The sequence below is a fragment of the Purpureocillium takamizusanense genome, chromosome 1, assembly GCF_022605165.1.
Source record: "Purpureocillium takamizusanense chromosome 1, complete sequence".
Classification (NCBI taxonomy): Eukaryota; Fungi; Ascomycota; class Sordariomycetes; order Hypocreales; family Ophiocordycipitaceae; genus Purpureocillium; species Purpureocillium takamizusanense.
In genome coordinates this window covers 37,645-53,363 of record NC_063068.1, presented here as the reverse complement: position 1 = coordinate 53,363, position 15,719 = coordinate 37,645, and the positions used below count along the sequence as shown (strand labels likewise).

Below are 15,719 nucleotides of genomic sequence, written 5' to 3'. Positions count from 1 at the left end.
TGTATAGTTTTCTCTGCTACCTCTCCTCGCGCTCCATGCAGACCCTACCCCTTTTCCCAGGCGTCAAGCCCAAGGCGTGTAATTTTACCCCGATCGCTGCCCCGGTATCGAAAGCATTCCACGTACTCAACAATCGTAGCGAGCGAGAATATTAAAGTCCACCTCTCGCGACGCACTTCTCGTACGTCGCACCACCAATCCCCGACCCTTACGCCAGCGCGGGCGGTGCGCCGCCTCACCGGCTGCTCCTCATACTCCACTGCCCTCATGGCCCAGCATATCGTCGTCCATTGTGTCGACGTCGACGTCGCTGCGTGCTTCCGACCCGGTGCGTGTGTCGCTGTCGTCGGACTCGTCAAGGTTTGACTCGTCTCCTTCTCCGACCTCGGTGTCGTCCTCGCCCTCAGTCGCGCAGTCCGATACCTCTTCACCTCGTTCGGCCTCACCGACCGGCTCAAAGGAGCTGTTGCTTTCGACGCAGGTCCTGGCACCGCCATCGCCACCCCAGTTGGTCTCCGAGCGTCCTTTGTCCGTCGACAGAAAAGACCACCCATCGGAGCCCGCATGAGCCTCGAGAGAGGCCTCGGCAGACTTCTCCTCCTACTCAAAGTCGGCCGTATACGAAAAGCCACGGAACTCTTCCTGCATGGCTTGCGACAACACTGTAGACGGTTAGTACATGCTCTTCTTCGCCGTATACTTGTCAACTCACCTGATTGCACCGGCGTGAGCACCGGCGTGACGCTCGTGAATTCCGAGTCGAAGTTGCTGGTGTCGGTGGCATTCTTGATCGTTGGCTTGAATGGTGGCTGAACCCGCTTGTGGTAAATGTCATCCCAGTTGATGTTCCGGAAAAAGGGCTGGCTCATGACCTCCTGAGCGTCCGTTGGTCCGCTTCCCAATCTCTGATCAGGTTCGCGGGTAAGGAGCTTCTGCAAGATTGACACCGAGTCTCTAGGCATGTGAATCGGATACAGGGGCTCGTCCGCGAGGATAGCGTCGTAGATTTCGTCTTCGTCCTCGCCACGGAACGGAGATTGTTGCAGCAGCATCTGATATATCAGGACGCCAAATGCCCACCAGTCCACCGCGCGGCCGTATTTCTTATCCAGCAAGATCTAATTTTGTCAGCTGAGGGGCTCGTACACGTCCAGTAGACAGAACAAACCTCTGGGGCCATGAACTCTGGCGTTCCACAGAACGTGCTGGTCGTTGAGCCGTACCACATGTCCTCCTTGCAGAGACCGTAGTCTGCGACTTTGATGTGACCGTCGAGGGTCAACATGATGTTGTCAAGCTTAAGATCACGGTAGATGACGCCGTTCTCGTGGAAGTATTTGAGTGCCAGGCACACCTCAGCCGCGTAAAACCTGGATATGTTAACAGAGGCCCTCTTCAGAAGCCGGAAAAGGGGGAGTCCATACTGTGCTCGCTTGGTGCCAAACTGACCGCGCTGGATGTGCAGCATCAGGTCACCACCGCTCACGTATTCCATGACAAAATACACGCGGGTCTCCGTCTGGAAACAGGCGTGCAGGTTGGTCAAGAACGGGTGTCGCTCCTTATTCGCGATCAGAAAGACTCGCTTCTCGGACTTGATACTCTCCACTTCGTCGTTCTCGATAATAAACTCCTTCTTGAGCACTTTGATGGCATAAAGCCGTCTTGACCGTTTCGTCTCCGCGAGCATGACCTTACCAAAGTTGCCCTTGCCCAGCACAGCAAGGAAGTTGAAGTGATCCAGCCCGATACGCTGACCGGTGCCAGGGTCCGTAGCCAGAGGCAGGGTCTTTCGCTGCCCGGCCACAGCTCCGGCTGTGGGCCTCTGCGCGGGAGGCTCCTGGACCGGCGGCTTGACGACAGGGGCCGGCGTGGGGTAAGCCTGCTGCGGGGCTTGCTGCTGGACTGGAGACGTCGGCTGTTGTTGGGCTGGTCGGGCCTGCACAGGCGCTTGTCCGCCGTACGGAGCATTGACGTTGGCATAGTCGGCGGGGTTGTATTTGCGCTGCTGAGGCTGTCCGCCATACTGGCCGTGTCCGTAGGCGTCCTCCTGCGTCGGCTGCGGAGATGGCTGATCGTAGCCGCCGTATCGCCCGTAGTCAGACTGCCGTTGCGGCTGCTGCTGTTGCTGTTGTTGCTGCTGCTGCTGCTGCGGGTAGCCACTGGCCGCACTAGACATCGCTGCCGATGCCGCGGCAGCAGCAGCCGTGTTGGACGGGATTCGACCCGGCTGGGCCGGCCGCTGAGGCGACGTCTGGTTCGCATACATGACCTTGGCAGCCTCCGTCGCCTCAGAAGACACAGCGCCGCCATATTGAGATTGCGTGGATCCAGAGTAGGACGGTGTGGACGAGTGCGTCGTGCCCGTGGGGCTCATCTTGCTTGTGCCAGAGCGCAGGGTGCGGTCTGACATGGACGAGGCCTTGGCCTGCCTCTGCTTCTGTATGCGGATGCCTTCCAAGATCTGGTTGGCGACAGCCATGGACATACCACAGAAGTCAGGCACCAGGTGAACGCAGTGAGCGTGGCACGTGAGGCCACATTCTGCTTGCGGGTTAGCAAACATGGACCGCAAGGGGGGAAGGGGGGGGACATGTGCTCGTACCAGAGCATTTTCTGCAGTTCTTTTTGCCAAACGGCAAGATGTAACCGCAGTGGCAGCACCAGTTGGCCGTCATGTTGGAGAAGGGCTGGAACCTGTGAGGGATGCGGTGGTTGATCTTCTCCTCGTCTGGATCCGTCTCGGCGTTGCTCTTGCTGATGCACTTGGTCACGACGCTAGGATAACACTTAGTGTGGCAAGTGTACTTGCAATCCTCGCACTGCATGCCGGCGGAGTACTTGAGGAAATCGCCGCAGAGGGCGCAGCGCATGATGTTGTAGAACTGGTGCTGGACGAACTTGTGTCCGTACATCTCGTGCACCTCTTCCTTTCTCTGGCGGACGGCGCCTTTTCGCCCCAGACCCACATCGACTGGACGCCGATCCTTGTTATGTTTGACAAAGCTCATCTGAAGCTGGATCTGGCCGGTGGGCTCTAGATTGAACCAGCCGTCGATGGGCCCGACGTTGACCTGAGGCTGCGGGCCAGGGGCGCCAAACTGGCCGCCCTGCTGCGGCTGTTGTCCCTGAGCGCCGAAGCCGCCGCCATGCTGCCCCTGAGTAGGACTCATGGGGAACTGCGGCGGCGGCGAGCCGGGGTTGTTGCCCATCTGATCGGCCGAAACCCAGCCGGAAAAGTTCATCTCGGCCTCAATTCTTTTGCGGCGCATCTCCTCGACGATGTCGGATATTCTTACCCAGAGGAGGCCAATGGGTATCGGGTGCTCGCCAGGCTTGTCGTACACGGTGACTTCGATCTCGTTGGCCTTATCCACGTCGATGGTGTGCTGCTCATTATCCCAGCGGTCGGTGCGGGACGCCTTGGTGCGCGCCATGACGGTGTCCTCGACCTTGACGGCGACAAAAGTCTCGGGGCCTCGTGCGAAGCGGCCGGTGGCGGCGTGGTCGACGCCCTGAACGCCCATGACACGGATGACGAGTCGTCCGCTCAGGGGTTTACGCAAGTTAGGCGTGTTGATGGAGTCGTCTGATCAGTGTTAGTGACCATCTTACATACCGAGCGAGCGGGGTAGTGGGAGTAGGGGTCGCGTTTACGTACCGTCCTGGGCATCAGCCGAGTCCATATCGATGTGCAGCTCCTCGTATCTCTTCAATGCCTGCTTCAAGAGAACGATTTTCTGCTTGCTCTCGACCCGGCGGCCGGCGGCGTCGGCCTTGCTCTTGCGGTCGCCCTCCATGCCGTAGAGCTGTACCATCTTCTCGACGCCCTTGAGGTACTGCTCCTCGACGTTGAGCTTGAACTGGATCTGTGACAGCATGAGTTGAATGCGCGGGCCGAGGTGCGGCGTGTCGTATTTGATCAGATCTGCAGAAAGTACAAGGGGTCAGTCAGTCAATCAGGCACAGCGGGCAGATGGAGCCCAGCAAGGAGGAACACACCAAGCTTCGTGTAGTTGGGTCGGGCCTTGGGCATGCCAGAGCCAGGCCCCGGCGGCGCGTAGGGGTGTCTCGGAGGCATCAAGTCGCCGTGTTGGCCAATTTGGCTGTATTGAGTCGAGCCGGCGCCGTAGGAGCCCTGATCTCCCCAGGCGGCATTGGGATCCTTGGGGGGAGGGGTGGGAGGCGGGCCGCCGTCGTCGCCCAGGGACATGGAGCCCATGCCCTGCTGGACCTTGCGCTGCTTGATAGCCTCCAGGCGCTCCTTGAAGAACTTGATGTTGCGCTCATTGTCCCGTAGCTCGCTGTCGATGCGGGAACGGTGAGTCTCGTTGATGGGGAGATTACGCATGCTGATGGCGGCCGTCATGAGAGCCTCCTCGCGGTCAATCTTGGCCTGGATGCTGCGGATGGCCTCATCGTCGTTCATGATGGGCAGGCGTGCAGCGCGATGCGTTCGCGCGGGACGAAGTCGTGAGCGGGCGGAGGGGCCGAGGGGTGGCTCAAGATTCGACGGCTGCGGAGCAACGGCGAGAGAGGGGTTCTGCTGCAGCGGCGGGTAACAGCTAGGGCGGACTGGTGGACGGAGGGTCGGCCGTGTTCCAAAAAGAAGAAGAGAGGGGAGAGGAAAGGAGAGAGCGCCCCTCGAAGGTTGTAAAGACCTAGGAGAGAGGCGTCGAGGGGGGCGAGGGTGGGAGGGAGAAAGGAAGCGGGTGTGCGCGTTCCTGTAGAGAGGGTGTGGTGGTGTGGGAGGTGGTGGTGGTGGTGGTGAGGTTTTGTGTTTTGGGGAGGGGACCGAGGCGGAGGCAAGCAATGGGCGGCGGCAGCGAATGTCGTCAGTGATTGCTCAACACAACCTCGTCAGGCGTAATGGGTGACGGATCCCGGGACTTGCGGAGGGAGAGGTGGGGGTGCGCGGCGCTGCAACAGCTGGAGCACCCAGTAGGCCAGGTGCTGGTGGGCGCTGCAGTCGCCAGCGGGGTGCTGCCCAGGAGTCCGGGTGGACAGCTGGAGCCCTGGAGCCCGAGGGCACTGCAGTGGACCTCCACCAGCTGTCGTAGGCGCTGCCCGTCCGGCGTATCAGGCCGGGCAGGCCTCCAGCTCCATCAGTCAGGGCTGCTCTGGCGTGTCGGCTTGTCAGTGACAGGAATTCCGACCGGAACCTAGCCCATCCATCAACCTGGTGGGCGCAGTGCAGCCGCACACACACATCTCCAGGTAGGACTCTGGGCCAGGACTTTGAGACTGGCCCGCATGCAAGCTTCCCATAGGTCTCTCCTGGTGGGCTGGAGGTCAGGCAGGCAGGCATTTCGATCTGGCGCGCATCGATGGCGGGGTAGGTTCGACTGTGCTGGCGCTGGGATCCCTGAGTGCCCGCCCCCGTCAACCACGATGCTTTGCCAGGCACCGCCAACCTTGTTAAGATTCCAGGTTCATTCATGCCCATCGCTCGTGCCTACCTACCTTACCTACCGATTGCCTACATCTAGTACCTTATTACCCATGCAGTGTCATCCGGCAAGCTTGATGAGCAACCATCACCGTCGCCACAGCATCGTCGCCGGCAGAACCCAAGAGAAGAGGGCGGGGGCACATCAACTCCCGAGGCAGCAGCCACGCTGCCCATCCATCCGTCCGTCCGTCCATCAGCTGCGCGCGGTTTCAGGCGCCGTACCAATGGCGCGCCACCGTCGAGCATGTGCTTGTGAAATTGTGAATCCCGTCTGTCTGTCGCGTCTCGCGGCACCGACGGCACGCCACCACACGGCTGGACAACGAGGGGAGAGGAAACCTCGGCGGATAAGGAAACCTGCATAGACAAGGTACAGTACACATGTAAGCTATCGTCACGCTTCACCATCTGGCCATTTCTGCAGCAGCGCACCGCGCGCTCGCTCTCCCGCGTCTCTCTGCATCGGCGCCACACGCGCCGCCCGCAGACGCATGTTGATACCACACCCGTCCCTCCGGTCGGTGCGGCCTGCATGCAGCGCACGTCATCAATCTCAGCGGCAGATTATGGGATTCCTTCTGGCGTAGGTAGGTAGTAGCCGTGCTCGCCGGAGGCTGCTCGGGGTGCACCGCACCCACCGGCGATACGTTCCGCCCTCGCGAGGGACAGCAGCAGAGGCAGCCCAGCCAGCCTAGCTGTCGCCAGCCGCGTCGATACCATTTGACACTGGATATTCCATTTGGGCACCAAGGCCGCACGCACAGCCTCCTCCTCCTCCTCCTCCTCCCGCGACCACACGTCCAACGAGCGGCCTCCCAGTGACGCAACCGACCGCAGGGCGCGCGCGCTGCCCAAGGACGACGGGCCTCCTAGACCCGGCACTTCTCCACGTGACGCTCTCGTGTCCAGTGGCAGTGGACGTCGGTCGAATGGGGCGGCGAACAGGTCGCCAACAAAGGACGGACATGGTGGGTTTGACGAGCTGCGCCTCACTGTCCCATCTTGGACCCTGCGTGACGTCGGTTCGTATTCGTGTCTCCGTCCTTTTCCTGAGAGGCGCCCAATACCGCGATGCACGGCTCCTTCCGGCGTGGCTCTCTTGACTGGTGAAAGCTCTGGCGCGTAGGTCGCGCGTTGAGAAACGTCGACTTGGGCTGCCTTGCCCAACGTCACCCTACCCTGCGGTACCACGAATCGAATTGCAAGAGCTTCGCCTTCAGGCCGACTCCCTTGGGCGCGGCGCATTCCACCCGTGCGGCCCATAGCCAATGCATAGATGGAAAAGAATTCGTATATTGGGCTCCTCTAGTCTTCTAGGCACGTCGCGTTGCCGTCACAGCAAAGTCCTGCAAGTCCTGTTGGCATAGCCGCACATACAAGTTGCAGACCAACACCAGATGGACACCCCCGTCATGCAACGTGGGGAGGAGCACGTAGACGTGTCTAGATTCGTCGCCATATTGTACATGGGCCATGTCTTATGGTACAAGGTAGAGTCATCTCGCTCGCTCGCAATGCAATGCCACCACCTACGCTCCCCGAGCCAGAAGCAGCGCTATGCTCCCGGCCACCGCAGCACCCGCCAGCGCCGCCTCCAGGGCCAGCACGGACGCGTCCCTCATTCTCAAGTCTATCCTCCTCTCGCTACCCAGGTCTTGAACGGCCGACTGCCACCGTCCAGGGTCTAGTATGATGTCCCGCCATGTGCCCTCGGGCCCCTCGTCTTGGGCACCAGAGACGTCTTGCAGCGCCGCCACAGGGGTAGACAGCTCCGCGCCGAGTTCCTGCTCTTGCCGGCGAACCCGTTCCTCATCCTTCTTGGCGAGACTCAGCTTCACTGCCGAGAGCTCGTTGCGAACTTCCTCTAGCACGGCCTTCTCCTCGGCGACAACGCCTTTGACGAGCCGCCTTCGGCGCCAGGGCTCGGCGACAAACTGCAGCACCACGAAGAGCACAAAGTTCATGCCCATGAGGCCCCACGTGCCCCAGGTGCTGGCCCTGCGTATCCTGTCGCTCCAGATCTGCTCCTCGTGGTAGCGCTTGAGGATGCCTGCGCTGAGGCGCTGGCTGAGCTTCTGCTCGTCGGCCTCGGCCTCGGTCAAGGACTCCTGCGCGCTGGCGACCTCGCCCTCGAGCACGTGGTCGGCGCGATACAGCTCCGTGAAGCGCTCCAGGTCGTGCGGCGACCACGAGTCCTTGCGCGCAAGGAGCGTCGTCACCTCGCGCTGCGTCGTAGCGCGCTTGGTGTTGGACGTCTTGTAGGCCTGCCGGGCAGTCCGCACGCGTGACTGCGCATCGGCGAGCTGCACTTCGAGGGATTCGTTCTCGGCTTTGATACGATCGATGGACGAGTAGCCCGTGATGTCGTTGAGGGTGTGCGAGGCGGTCAGCACACGAGACTGGAGGTTGTCCATGAGGTGGCTGAACTTTTGGTTGAAGTCGCTGCGTCGGCGATCCATGCTCGAGGGGAGCTCCGACGCCTGCGGGAGAGAGTCGGGCGCCGGCGGATCGGATTCGGCGTTGACCTTGTGGACCTTTTCGCTGTTGTCTGGAGGCGGCTGCGTCGAGTAGAGGCGCAACCGGGAAGCAATGGCCCCGCGACCGCTGCACGGCGAGCAGAGGGACCTGTTCGGTTGGAGGGCATCCGAGGTAGTAGCTGCTGCCAGAGTCGGCCGGAACGTGGCCCGATCCGTGAGGAGCAGCCGTCGGCCATGAGCCCAGGCTGCTTGCGCAACCGAGCGACCAAAGGGCTGCATCGCGGGTGTGAGTTGCGGCGTTGCGGCGGCGGCGGCGGCGGCGGCGGCGCGGGCTACCGGTGTCGGGGAGCGTCAATGTTGGAGTCGGACAATTGAAGCGAGGTCCCCCATCCAGGCCGAGCAATGCCGACACAATTCTGCCCGCCCAGGCCAGGCACCGACGGCGTTGCGGCCGGGATGGATGCAACCTAGCTGACCGCCTTCTATGGCGTCCATTCCAGTGGGCCAGGGGCCGTGGAGCCTGCCGCCGCAGCGGCGTGCGTGCCCGGGCGGTCAGCGAAAAAAGTTCGACCACGGGAGGGAGGGCGGGCGGACGGCGGGGCGACGCTTGCAGCTCCAGCGGTGCAGCAGGGTCCAGCCATCCCCTGCGAGTCGGGATCAGCGGGGCTACCACGGGCGCTGCAGGGGCGCTTTGACGGCGCCCGCCATCCAGCATCCACCCACAACGCGCGACGACCCTCCATGACGACAATCCAGCCAGAACCTCCTGAGCCGCTTCCCACGACAGTCGTCAACGCGAGTTTTTTAATGGGCCGGGGCGTTCAAATATTGTGGGAACATGCTGGCCTAATCTCTTTCGACTGACGTCGTGTTGGGACTTGGATTCGACTGACAGATGGCTGATTAGAACTTGGAAGAAGCAGCATCCCTCGCCGTTTCTGCCGCTTTTTTCTCCCTCATTACCCCTCGATTGCCCCTCCATTCGCCAGCTGCTTTGCCCCTCGTTCGCCAACGCACTGAGCCCGAGATACCCACACGATCTAGATCAGAGAAAAGAGGCAACCACCGCCACAATGGGCTCCATCAATCCCAGCGACACGCCGGCGCTCGCCACGAACCCGCGGTTCATCTTCTTCACCGACTTTGACGGCACCGTCACGACGGCCGACTCCAACGACTACATGACGGACAACCTGGGCTACGGGCGCGAGCGCCGCGTCCAGGGCAACAAGGACGTGCTCTTCGGCGGCGTCCACTTCCGCGACTCGTTCCAGGAGATGATGGACAGCATCAAGACACCGTACCCCGAGTGCGTCGCCACGCTCCTCAAGAACATCAAGCTCGACCCGGGCTTCAAGGAGTTTTACGCGTGGTCGCGCGAGAACAACGTGCCCATCGTCATCCTCAGCGGCGGCATGCAGCCCATCATCCGCGCGCTGCTCGACAACCTGCTCGGCGAGGGCCAGTGGGACATTCAGATTGTCAGCAACGACGTGCGCGCCCGTGACGGCAAGACGCTCGACCAGGAGGGCGGCTGGCGCATCGAGTTCCACGACGACAGCATCCACGGCCACGACAAGTCCATTGAGATCCGCAAGTACTCGTCCTTGCCCAACAGGCCCACCATGTTTTACGCCGGCGACGGCGTGTCGGATCTGTCGGCGGCCAAGGAGACGGACCTGCTGTTTGCAAAGGCCGACAAGGGTATGTATCTGCGTTCTTCCTGATATTCCTCCAGAGGGCCCCCGTCTGGACGAGATCATGTACAGTTCAGAACGCTTACACAGAACGCAGATCTCGTCACCTGGTGCGAAAATGAAAAGGTGCCCTTCGTCACGTTCCGCGACTGGACGAGCATTACGCAGACGGTCAAGGACATTGCCGAGGGCAAAATCACCGTCCAGGACGCCGCCCGCGGCCGCATCTAAGAGGACAGCTTTACGACATTGGACGAACGAGCGAGATGAGACGAGATTGGACATGCGACATAGAATGGAGAACCAAATAATGTCGATTCCGTGTTGGTTATAGACGGATGACAAGGGATCTGCACAGTTCACATTTAGAAGCCGAGTATACCTATAGACGCGCCCGCCGCCAGCAGGGAATGGCGAGCAGCAACAGCTTCACCGGACGGCATGCACATCATTATTACCAATAGTAGAAATTCCCATGAACCACTGCGTCTTCACCCGATCCAGTAACCAACTACTCGGTTCTCTTATCTTCGAGCGGGACCCCATACCAGCACAGCAGCATCACGACAAACAGGAAGATGACGATGGGGTGTAGCACCGACGTGCCCACGGCCTGGGCCAGCAGACCGGTGATGAAGGGCGCCACCGCGCCGCCCAGGCTCCCGCACGCACTGATGGTGCCCATGCCGCTCAGCACGTCGCGCGACGCCATGCCGCGCATGAAGACGGCCGCGGCGCACGGGTATATGGGCCCGAGCAGGAGGCCGACGACGGACACGGCCACGGCGTCGCCCACGACGTTGGGCACCCACCAGACGAGCAGCTGGAAGGCCAGCGCGCCGGCCACGAGCCCGTAGACGAAGCGCTTCTCGCCCAGGCGCTGAGCCCCGGCCGCCGACAGGAAGAAGCGCCCCAGCGTGATGCCCGCCCAGAAGCCCGCCGACACGTAGCCGACCGACGAGGGGTCCCCGCCGCGCCCGTGGATCAGGAAGGAGATGACCCAGCCCGAGATGGACACCTCGGCGCCCTGGTACGCGAAGATGAAGACGGCGCCCAGCAGCACCACGCGCAGCCTCAGCGCCGTGAACATGCTCAGCAGAGGCGGCGGTGACGGTGACGGTGACGGCGGCGACGACACTTCAGTGGTGCCCGGCATCTGCTGCTGCTGCTCGCCACTCGCGGAGCCGGAGCCAGACGACTCGCGCCGCTCCCGCTGCCTTCTCTGCTGCTGCCGCCGCCGCTGCTCCTTCTCCTCGTCCGCCTCCTCCTTCTCGTAGCCCCAAAACGTCCAGAGCGTCAATACGAGCGTCAGCAGGCTGATGCCCAGCGTGATGATGTAGTAGCGCGCCCACACGGCGTGCGCGACGGTGACGAGCGCCGTGGCGACGAGGGGGCCCGCGATGCCGCCGACGCCGTAGCACCCGTGCAGCAGGCCGAGCATGAGCGTGCCGTTGTGCAGGCCGCCGCAAAACGTGTTGCCCATGGCGACGTTGACGGCGATGCCGAAGCCGACGAAGAAGAAGGCGAATACGACGAGCACGAACGGCGCCTCGGCCACGAGCGGCACGTACGCGAGCGTCATCATGGCCTGGCCCAGCCCGAGCAGCCGCGCTCGCCCGAGCCGGTTGCGCAGCGTGTCGAGGACCAGCGCCGCCACGACGAAGCCCAGCGCCTGGCCGACGAAGATGAGCGAGACGACGCCGTAGCCGATGTTGTAGTATCTGTGTGCGTACGTCAGTCAGTCAGTCAGTCTCTCCTCTGTCCGCCGCACGGGAGGAGGAGGAAGGGGCAAAAAAAGAAGTATTACTTTTCCATGTAGGGAATCAGCGCGCCGGCCGCGCCATCGCTCAGCGCGTTGCCCAGGTTCGTGAGGCACATGGCCAGCAGGCGGAAGCGGTTCATAAACGGATGCCACACGGTCGCAATGGTCGCGACGGGGGCGGCCGTCCCCCCGCCGCTCGTCGGCGTGCTCGGCCGGCTCATCTCGACGTCTCCGTCTCCGAAAGAGTCGGTGCCGGTGCCGGCGGCCGCTTGTCCGTGCGTCGGCAACCGCTGCAGCTCGACCGAATCGCCGCGGACGTGAGGCGCGCCCGGGTACGTCCTCGGCACGGCCTTGGCCGGCGCCGCGAGCGGGTGCGACGCCTCATCGCCGCCGCTGCCGCCGCCGTGGGCCGAGGCGCGGGACTGCACCTCGACGAGGGTCCGCAGCATGGCCGAGTCCATGGCGATCGATCGGTCGACCACTTGCTGATGGACGTGGTGGTTATACTTTGTGTGTATATACGGTGTATGAGAGACGACACGGATATATATGTGTGTGTGTGTGTATACGATGTTGCTGAAATCGTGGGGAACTGGCCTCACCCGCAGTCGTAAAAGAACATTGGCGAGGAATCGAACGATGTGCCAAGCAAACCAAGTCGTGGCGAGTGCGAGCAGCTTATAACTTTTATGCCAGCGTAATAAGTAGTCCCTCTCCCAACCCACGAAAGCTGGCAGCTCCACGATATTTCTACTAATTCTAGGACGATACTACTAAAGCAGAGATGGAGCGGTCCCAGCAAGCGCCATCGGGAGCAGAAGCAACGAAACGACTCACCGGGGAAACGCCACCCCCCCTCGCCCAACCGGCGTGTGCTGCTAGGTTAGTACAGTACGAGGTTGACGGCGCGCCGGGCGACAGACAGACAGCTGGCAGTCAATCTCTTCGCATCAGCTGGACACCTCAAGAGCCAGCCGGGCTTGAGCTACTAACATCTATCGGGTTGGTCGGCGGGAAGCCCACCCGGATCCCCATGGTGTGTGTCCACAACAAGCATCCACAGTGCATTATTACTCCCCTCGCCTGATATCCGTCCCAGCTATGCTGCTAAGTAGGAGTAGCAGGTAACAGAGGCACGGTCGAGCTGGAAGTGGGAAAACATGGACACGTACCAACGGGCGTACTATAGCTCGCTGGCAGACGGAGGGGGGGATTCTCAGCCTGGCAAATACTAACGTACTTGGTACAAAAATAGGTACGTAGCAATTCTCTCGAATGGGAGAAAAAAAGTAGTTATCCATCGCCACGAAGCTTCCTTTCCTTCTCCACCATCCCTTCCTTCACCCCAGTGCGGGCCGCACAGACAGACAGACAGACAGATAAGCCCTGCTGGTCCGATCGCGAGGCCGGCAGCCGGTGCGGTACCTACGGTACCTCAGTAGGTACGTATCAAGCTTCATCACGACATCGTCGGGCCCATCCCCTTGTCGCCCAGCAGGGCGACAGTCACCCAGTCCTCTCCGCCGCATCAAGACGGTGTGTCACGAGTGGTTGCCATTGGAGAGAGGGGGGCGGGAGGAGAGCCCGCTTGATTCCATGATCGGATAAAAGCTTGTATGTAGCCAGTGCTCGCTGGGGCCGGCCACCAGCAGGTTCGGTAAACGGAGGTGGTGACGGAGGTGGTGGTGGTGGTGGCGGCGATGGGAACGAGCATCTCGAGTCGGACCCCCGGTGGCGCCCAATGTGGAAAGTCCGCCAGGGACCCTATCGCGGGCGGGACCTGAACTAAAACTGATTTGGACTGGACGTCCTTGAGCCTGCCAGTGGCTCGCCGCGGTGGTGGGAGGGGCGTGCGACGGCACGCACATTGGAGCCCCGTGATCCACCAAAAATTCATCCAGATGCGTTTTTGAATTGACCGACGACATCGGTCTCCAATTCTGTCCGCACCGCTAGACGCCCATTAACGCACGTGCGCGCGCTCTGCCTCAAACACGCGTCGCGGCTGGCTCCCGTCCCAATCCCGAAAGATTCCAGACAACATGGGCCGCCCGAAGCGCAACATCCTCGCCGCCGCCGAGGCGTCCCTGAGCCCGCCCGACGCTCTCGGGCCCAACCAGTCCCTCGTGCGCGTCGTCCGCCCCGAGGGCAACAACCTCTTCGCCTGCGAGCTGCCGAGCCGCAAGCCCGTCCTCCTCGAGCTGGCCCAGCGCTTCCGCAACACCATCTGGGTCAAGCGCGGGGGCTTCGTCGTCGCCGAGCGCTACAGCGAGAGCGCCGAGGAGACCCGCGCCGACGGCGAGATTGTCAACATTGTGCGCGACGAGAAGCTCTGGCGCCAGCAGCCGTACTGGTGCGTTCAAGCCTCCCCTCCGCCTCCAACAATAGTGCCTTTGGAACCCAGTCAGAGTGACCACAGAGAGCTGATTGAACATGTGTGCCATTCATGACCAGGCCAAAGGAGTTTGCCAAGAACGCTTACGACCTGACCGACTCCGAGGACGAATCCAACGTCGGCAAGATGCCGCCCAGCGACTCCGAAGACGACGACGAGGAGTGAACCACCCTTGTCCTGATTCACATCACTTGGTCTTGGCATCGGTCGATGCCCGCTTCCTCGCCTCTGCTTCACCTTCCTCCTTGGCGGAACCACCAAAATAGGTCAGCACGACGGTGACGAGAAGGACATTGACCACGGCCGTCGAGCTCGCGTCCGTGCTCGGGAAAACGTTCCACGCCCACTCCTGCACGAGCCACAGCGGGATCGCGAGCAGCGGCTGCGGCGCTGCCCTCCACAGCAGGTACGGCGTCGACCACGCCAGGTACGCATAGAATTGGTAGTGCAGGGAGCGCGCGAAGAGCAGGCCGATGACGTTGGCGGAAAGCATCGTCGTCATGACATAGTCGGGCGTGACGCGGCTCGACACGCGCAGCTCCTCGGCTGGCGAGAACGGGGACTTGCCCTTGAGGAGCGCTAGGATCAGGGAAGACAGCGGCCGGTCGGCGGGCCGGAGCCACCGCGTGGTGATGAAGATGGCGAGGACGAGCGCGTGGCCCGCCAGCAAGGAGAGCGCGAAGCCCTTGCTCAGAAACATGTCCTCACCTAGCATACGCCAATTGACCGTCCACTCAAACTTGAACTGCCGCGACAGCTCAAACGCCCGCCCCAGGTAGCCCCTCCAATTGCCCGCCAGGAACGGCACTGCGATGGCCATCTGCACCTGCGCCATGAGCCACGCCAGGCGCAGGCTGCCCCGGAACCCGCGCCCGAGGAAGAGCAACACGGCCACGGCGGGCAGCACCAGCAGCAGTGACATCTTGATGCCGAGACCCCACGTATACGCCAGGCTGCCGAGCGTCCAGTGCCGCCGCTGGAAGAAGTAGACGGCCAGCCACAGGAACAAGGCGGCGAAGCAGTCGTTGAAGCACCGGAGGATGAAGACGCTGTGCAGGCGCTTCGACAGGATGAGGAGCGGGAAGATGTACGGCGGGACCTATTGCGTCGCGGAATTCACCACACACCCATGGTCAGCTTTGTTCTCCGCAACAACTCAAATCGTCGTCTCGCGTAACGTGCAAGGAGGCGAGGCGGCAGCACCAACCTTGGCCTTCCAGTAGCTCAGCATCACCACCGCCAGCGTCGCCATGTACAGCACCGCGAACAGCTGCTGCGCCAGCAGGATGCTCTTGCCGCGGTCCGTCAGGTAGTACAGCCCCGTGTAGATGTAGACGTGCGCCGCCGGGTACACGAGCGGGCCCGTGCCGCCCTCGATGCGCGTGTAGTCGCGCTCGCCGCCGACGTACTGGGCGACTTGCTCCATGTACGCGACCCAGTCGATCTCGGTGTCTGCGGGCGGTGGGAGTGCATGGTCAGCATGGCGTGACGTTTGTACACGATGGCACAGGCTCTCGTCAACGACCCATGCAAGAAAGAGAGAGAGAGAGAGCCCGGGCCGAAAAAGGGATCCAAGGAGTAACGGGTGGACGAGGGCGAAAGGGGACATCGTCGGACACATACAGGGAACCTTCCAGAGGACGAGCACGCAGAGGACCGCGTCCAGACACCACAGCGCGGGCGGGACCAGCTTTGAAAGGGCATGCTGACCGGTCGCGATGGCCATGGCAAAGCGCCATGCCTGTACGTGTGTCGGCGCGGGCTGCGGCGGCGACATCGTGAACGAGCGGCCCTGTCGCAATGGTGCAAAGGTCACCGTGAGGTGGTGGGAGAGAGATGGACACTGTATTAGGAGCTTCAATGTTGCAGCTACGTAGGTACGAAGTATGGGGGGAGCTTTGCGATAGGTGGGGTGGACACAGGGTCTGGCCCCACT

General features: G+C 61.9%; 7 protein-coding genes across 7 annotated transcripts; 2 read left to right on the top strand and 5 right to left on the bottom strand.

Annotated features, from left to right (window-relative positions):
• Positions 1 to 249: 249 nt before the first annotated feature.
• On the bottom strand, positions 250 to 554 carry JDV02_000021 (uncharacterized protein; the record flags this gene model as incomplete). Its single annotated transcript, XM_047980788.1, has 2 exons — positions 250 to 524; positions 551 to 554. The coding sequence occupies 2 exons, from the start codon at positions 552 to 554 to the stop codon at positions 250 to 252; spliced, it is 279 nt and encodes a 92-aa protein (XP_047836745.1).
• A 46-nt stretch (positions 555 to 600) lies between these two features.
• On the bottom strand, positions 601 to 4,429 carry PKC1_1 (Protein kinase C; the record flags this gene model as incomplete). The annotated part of the gene is made up of 7 exons (XM_047980787.1): positions 601 to 662; positions 713 to 1,118; positions 1,169 to 1,370; positions 1,425 to 2,544; positions 2,606 to 3,589; positions 3,662 to 3,928; positions 4,003 to 4,429. 7 exons carry the CDS (start codon positions 4,427 to 4,429, stop codon positions 601 to 603), a joined length of 3,468 nt encoding a protein of 1,155 aa, XP_047836744.1.
• Positions 4,430 to 6,804: 2,375 nt separating this feature from the next.
• Positions 6,805 to 8,278, bottom strand: SHE9 (sensitivity to high expression protein she9). The gene has a single exon (XM_047980786.1). The coding sequence runs from the start codon at positions 8,206 to 8,208 to the stop codon at positions 6,982 to 6,984; it is 1,227 nt and encodes a 408-aa protein (XP_047836743.1). The 5' UTR covers positions 8,209 to 8,278; the 3' UTR covers positions 6,805 to 6,981.
• Positions 8,279 to 9,002: 724 nt separating this feature from the next.
• Positions 9,003 to 9,857, top strand: JDV02_000018 (uncharacterized protein; the record flags this gene model as incomplete). Its single annotated transcript, XM_047980785.1, has 2 exons — positions 9,003 to 9,633; positions 9,724 to 9,857. 2 exons carry the CDS (start codon positions 9,003 to 9,005, stop codon positions 9,855 to 9,857), a joined length of 765 nt encoding a protein of 254 aa, XP_047836742.1.
• A 262-nt stretch (positions 9,858 to 10,119) lies between these two features.
• On the bottom strand, positions 10,120 to 11,849 carry JDV02_000017 (uncharacterized protein; the record flags this gene model as incomplete). The annotated part of the gene is made up of 2 exons (XM_047980784.1): positions 10,120 to 11,347; positions 11,434 to 11,849. 2 exons carry the CDS (start codon positions 11,847 to 11,849, stop codon positions 10,138 to 10,140), a joined length of 1,626 nt encoding a protein of 541 aa, XP_047836741.1. The 3' UTR covers positions 10,120 to 10,137.
• A 759-nt stretch (positions 11,850 to 12,608) lies between these two features.
• ALG3 (Dolichyl-P-Man:Man(5)GlcNAc(2)-PP-dolichol alpha-1,3-mannosyltransferase) lies at positions 12,609 to 15,649 on the bottom strand. Its single transcript, XM_047980782.1, has 2 exons — positions 14,991 to 15,649; positions 12,609 to 14,882 (listed from the first exon to the last, which is right to left on the bottom strand). The coding sequence occupies exons 1-2, from the start codon at positions 15,558 to 15,560 to the stop codon at positions 13,971 to 13,973; spliced, it is 1,482 nt and encodes a 493-aa protein (XP_047836739.1). The 5' UTR covers positions 15,561 to 15,649; the 3' UTR covers positions 12,609 to 13,970.
• JDV02_000016 (uncharacterized protein) lies at positions 13,431 to 13,948 on the top strand (the record flags this gene model as incomplete). Its single annotated transcript, XM_047980783.1, has 2 exons — positions 13,431 to 13,741; positions 13,843 to 13,948. The coding sequence occupies 2 exons, from the start codon at positions 13,431 to 13,433 to the stop codon at positions 13,946 to 13,948; spliced, it is 417 nt and encodes a 138-aa protein (XP_047836740.1).
• Positions 15,650 to 15,719: the final 70 nt, after the last annotated feature.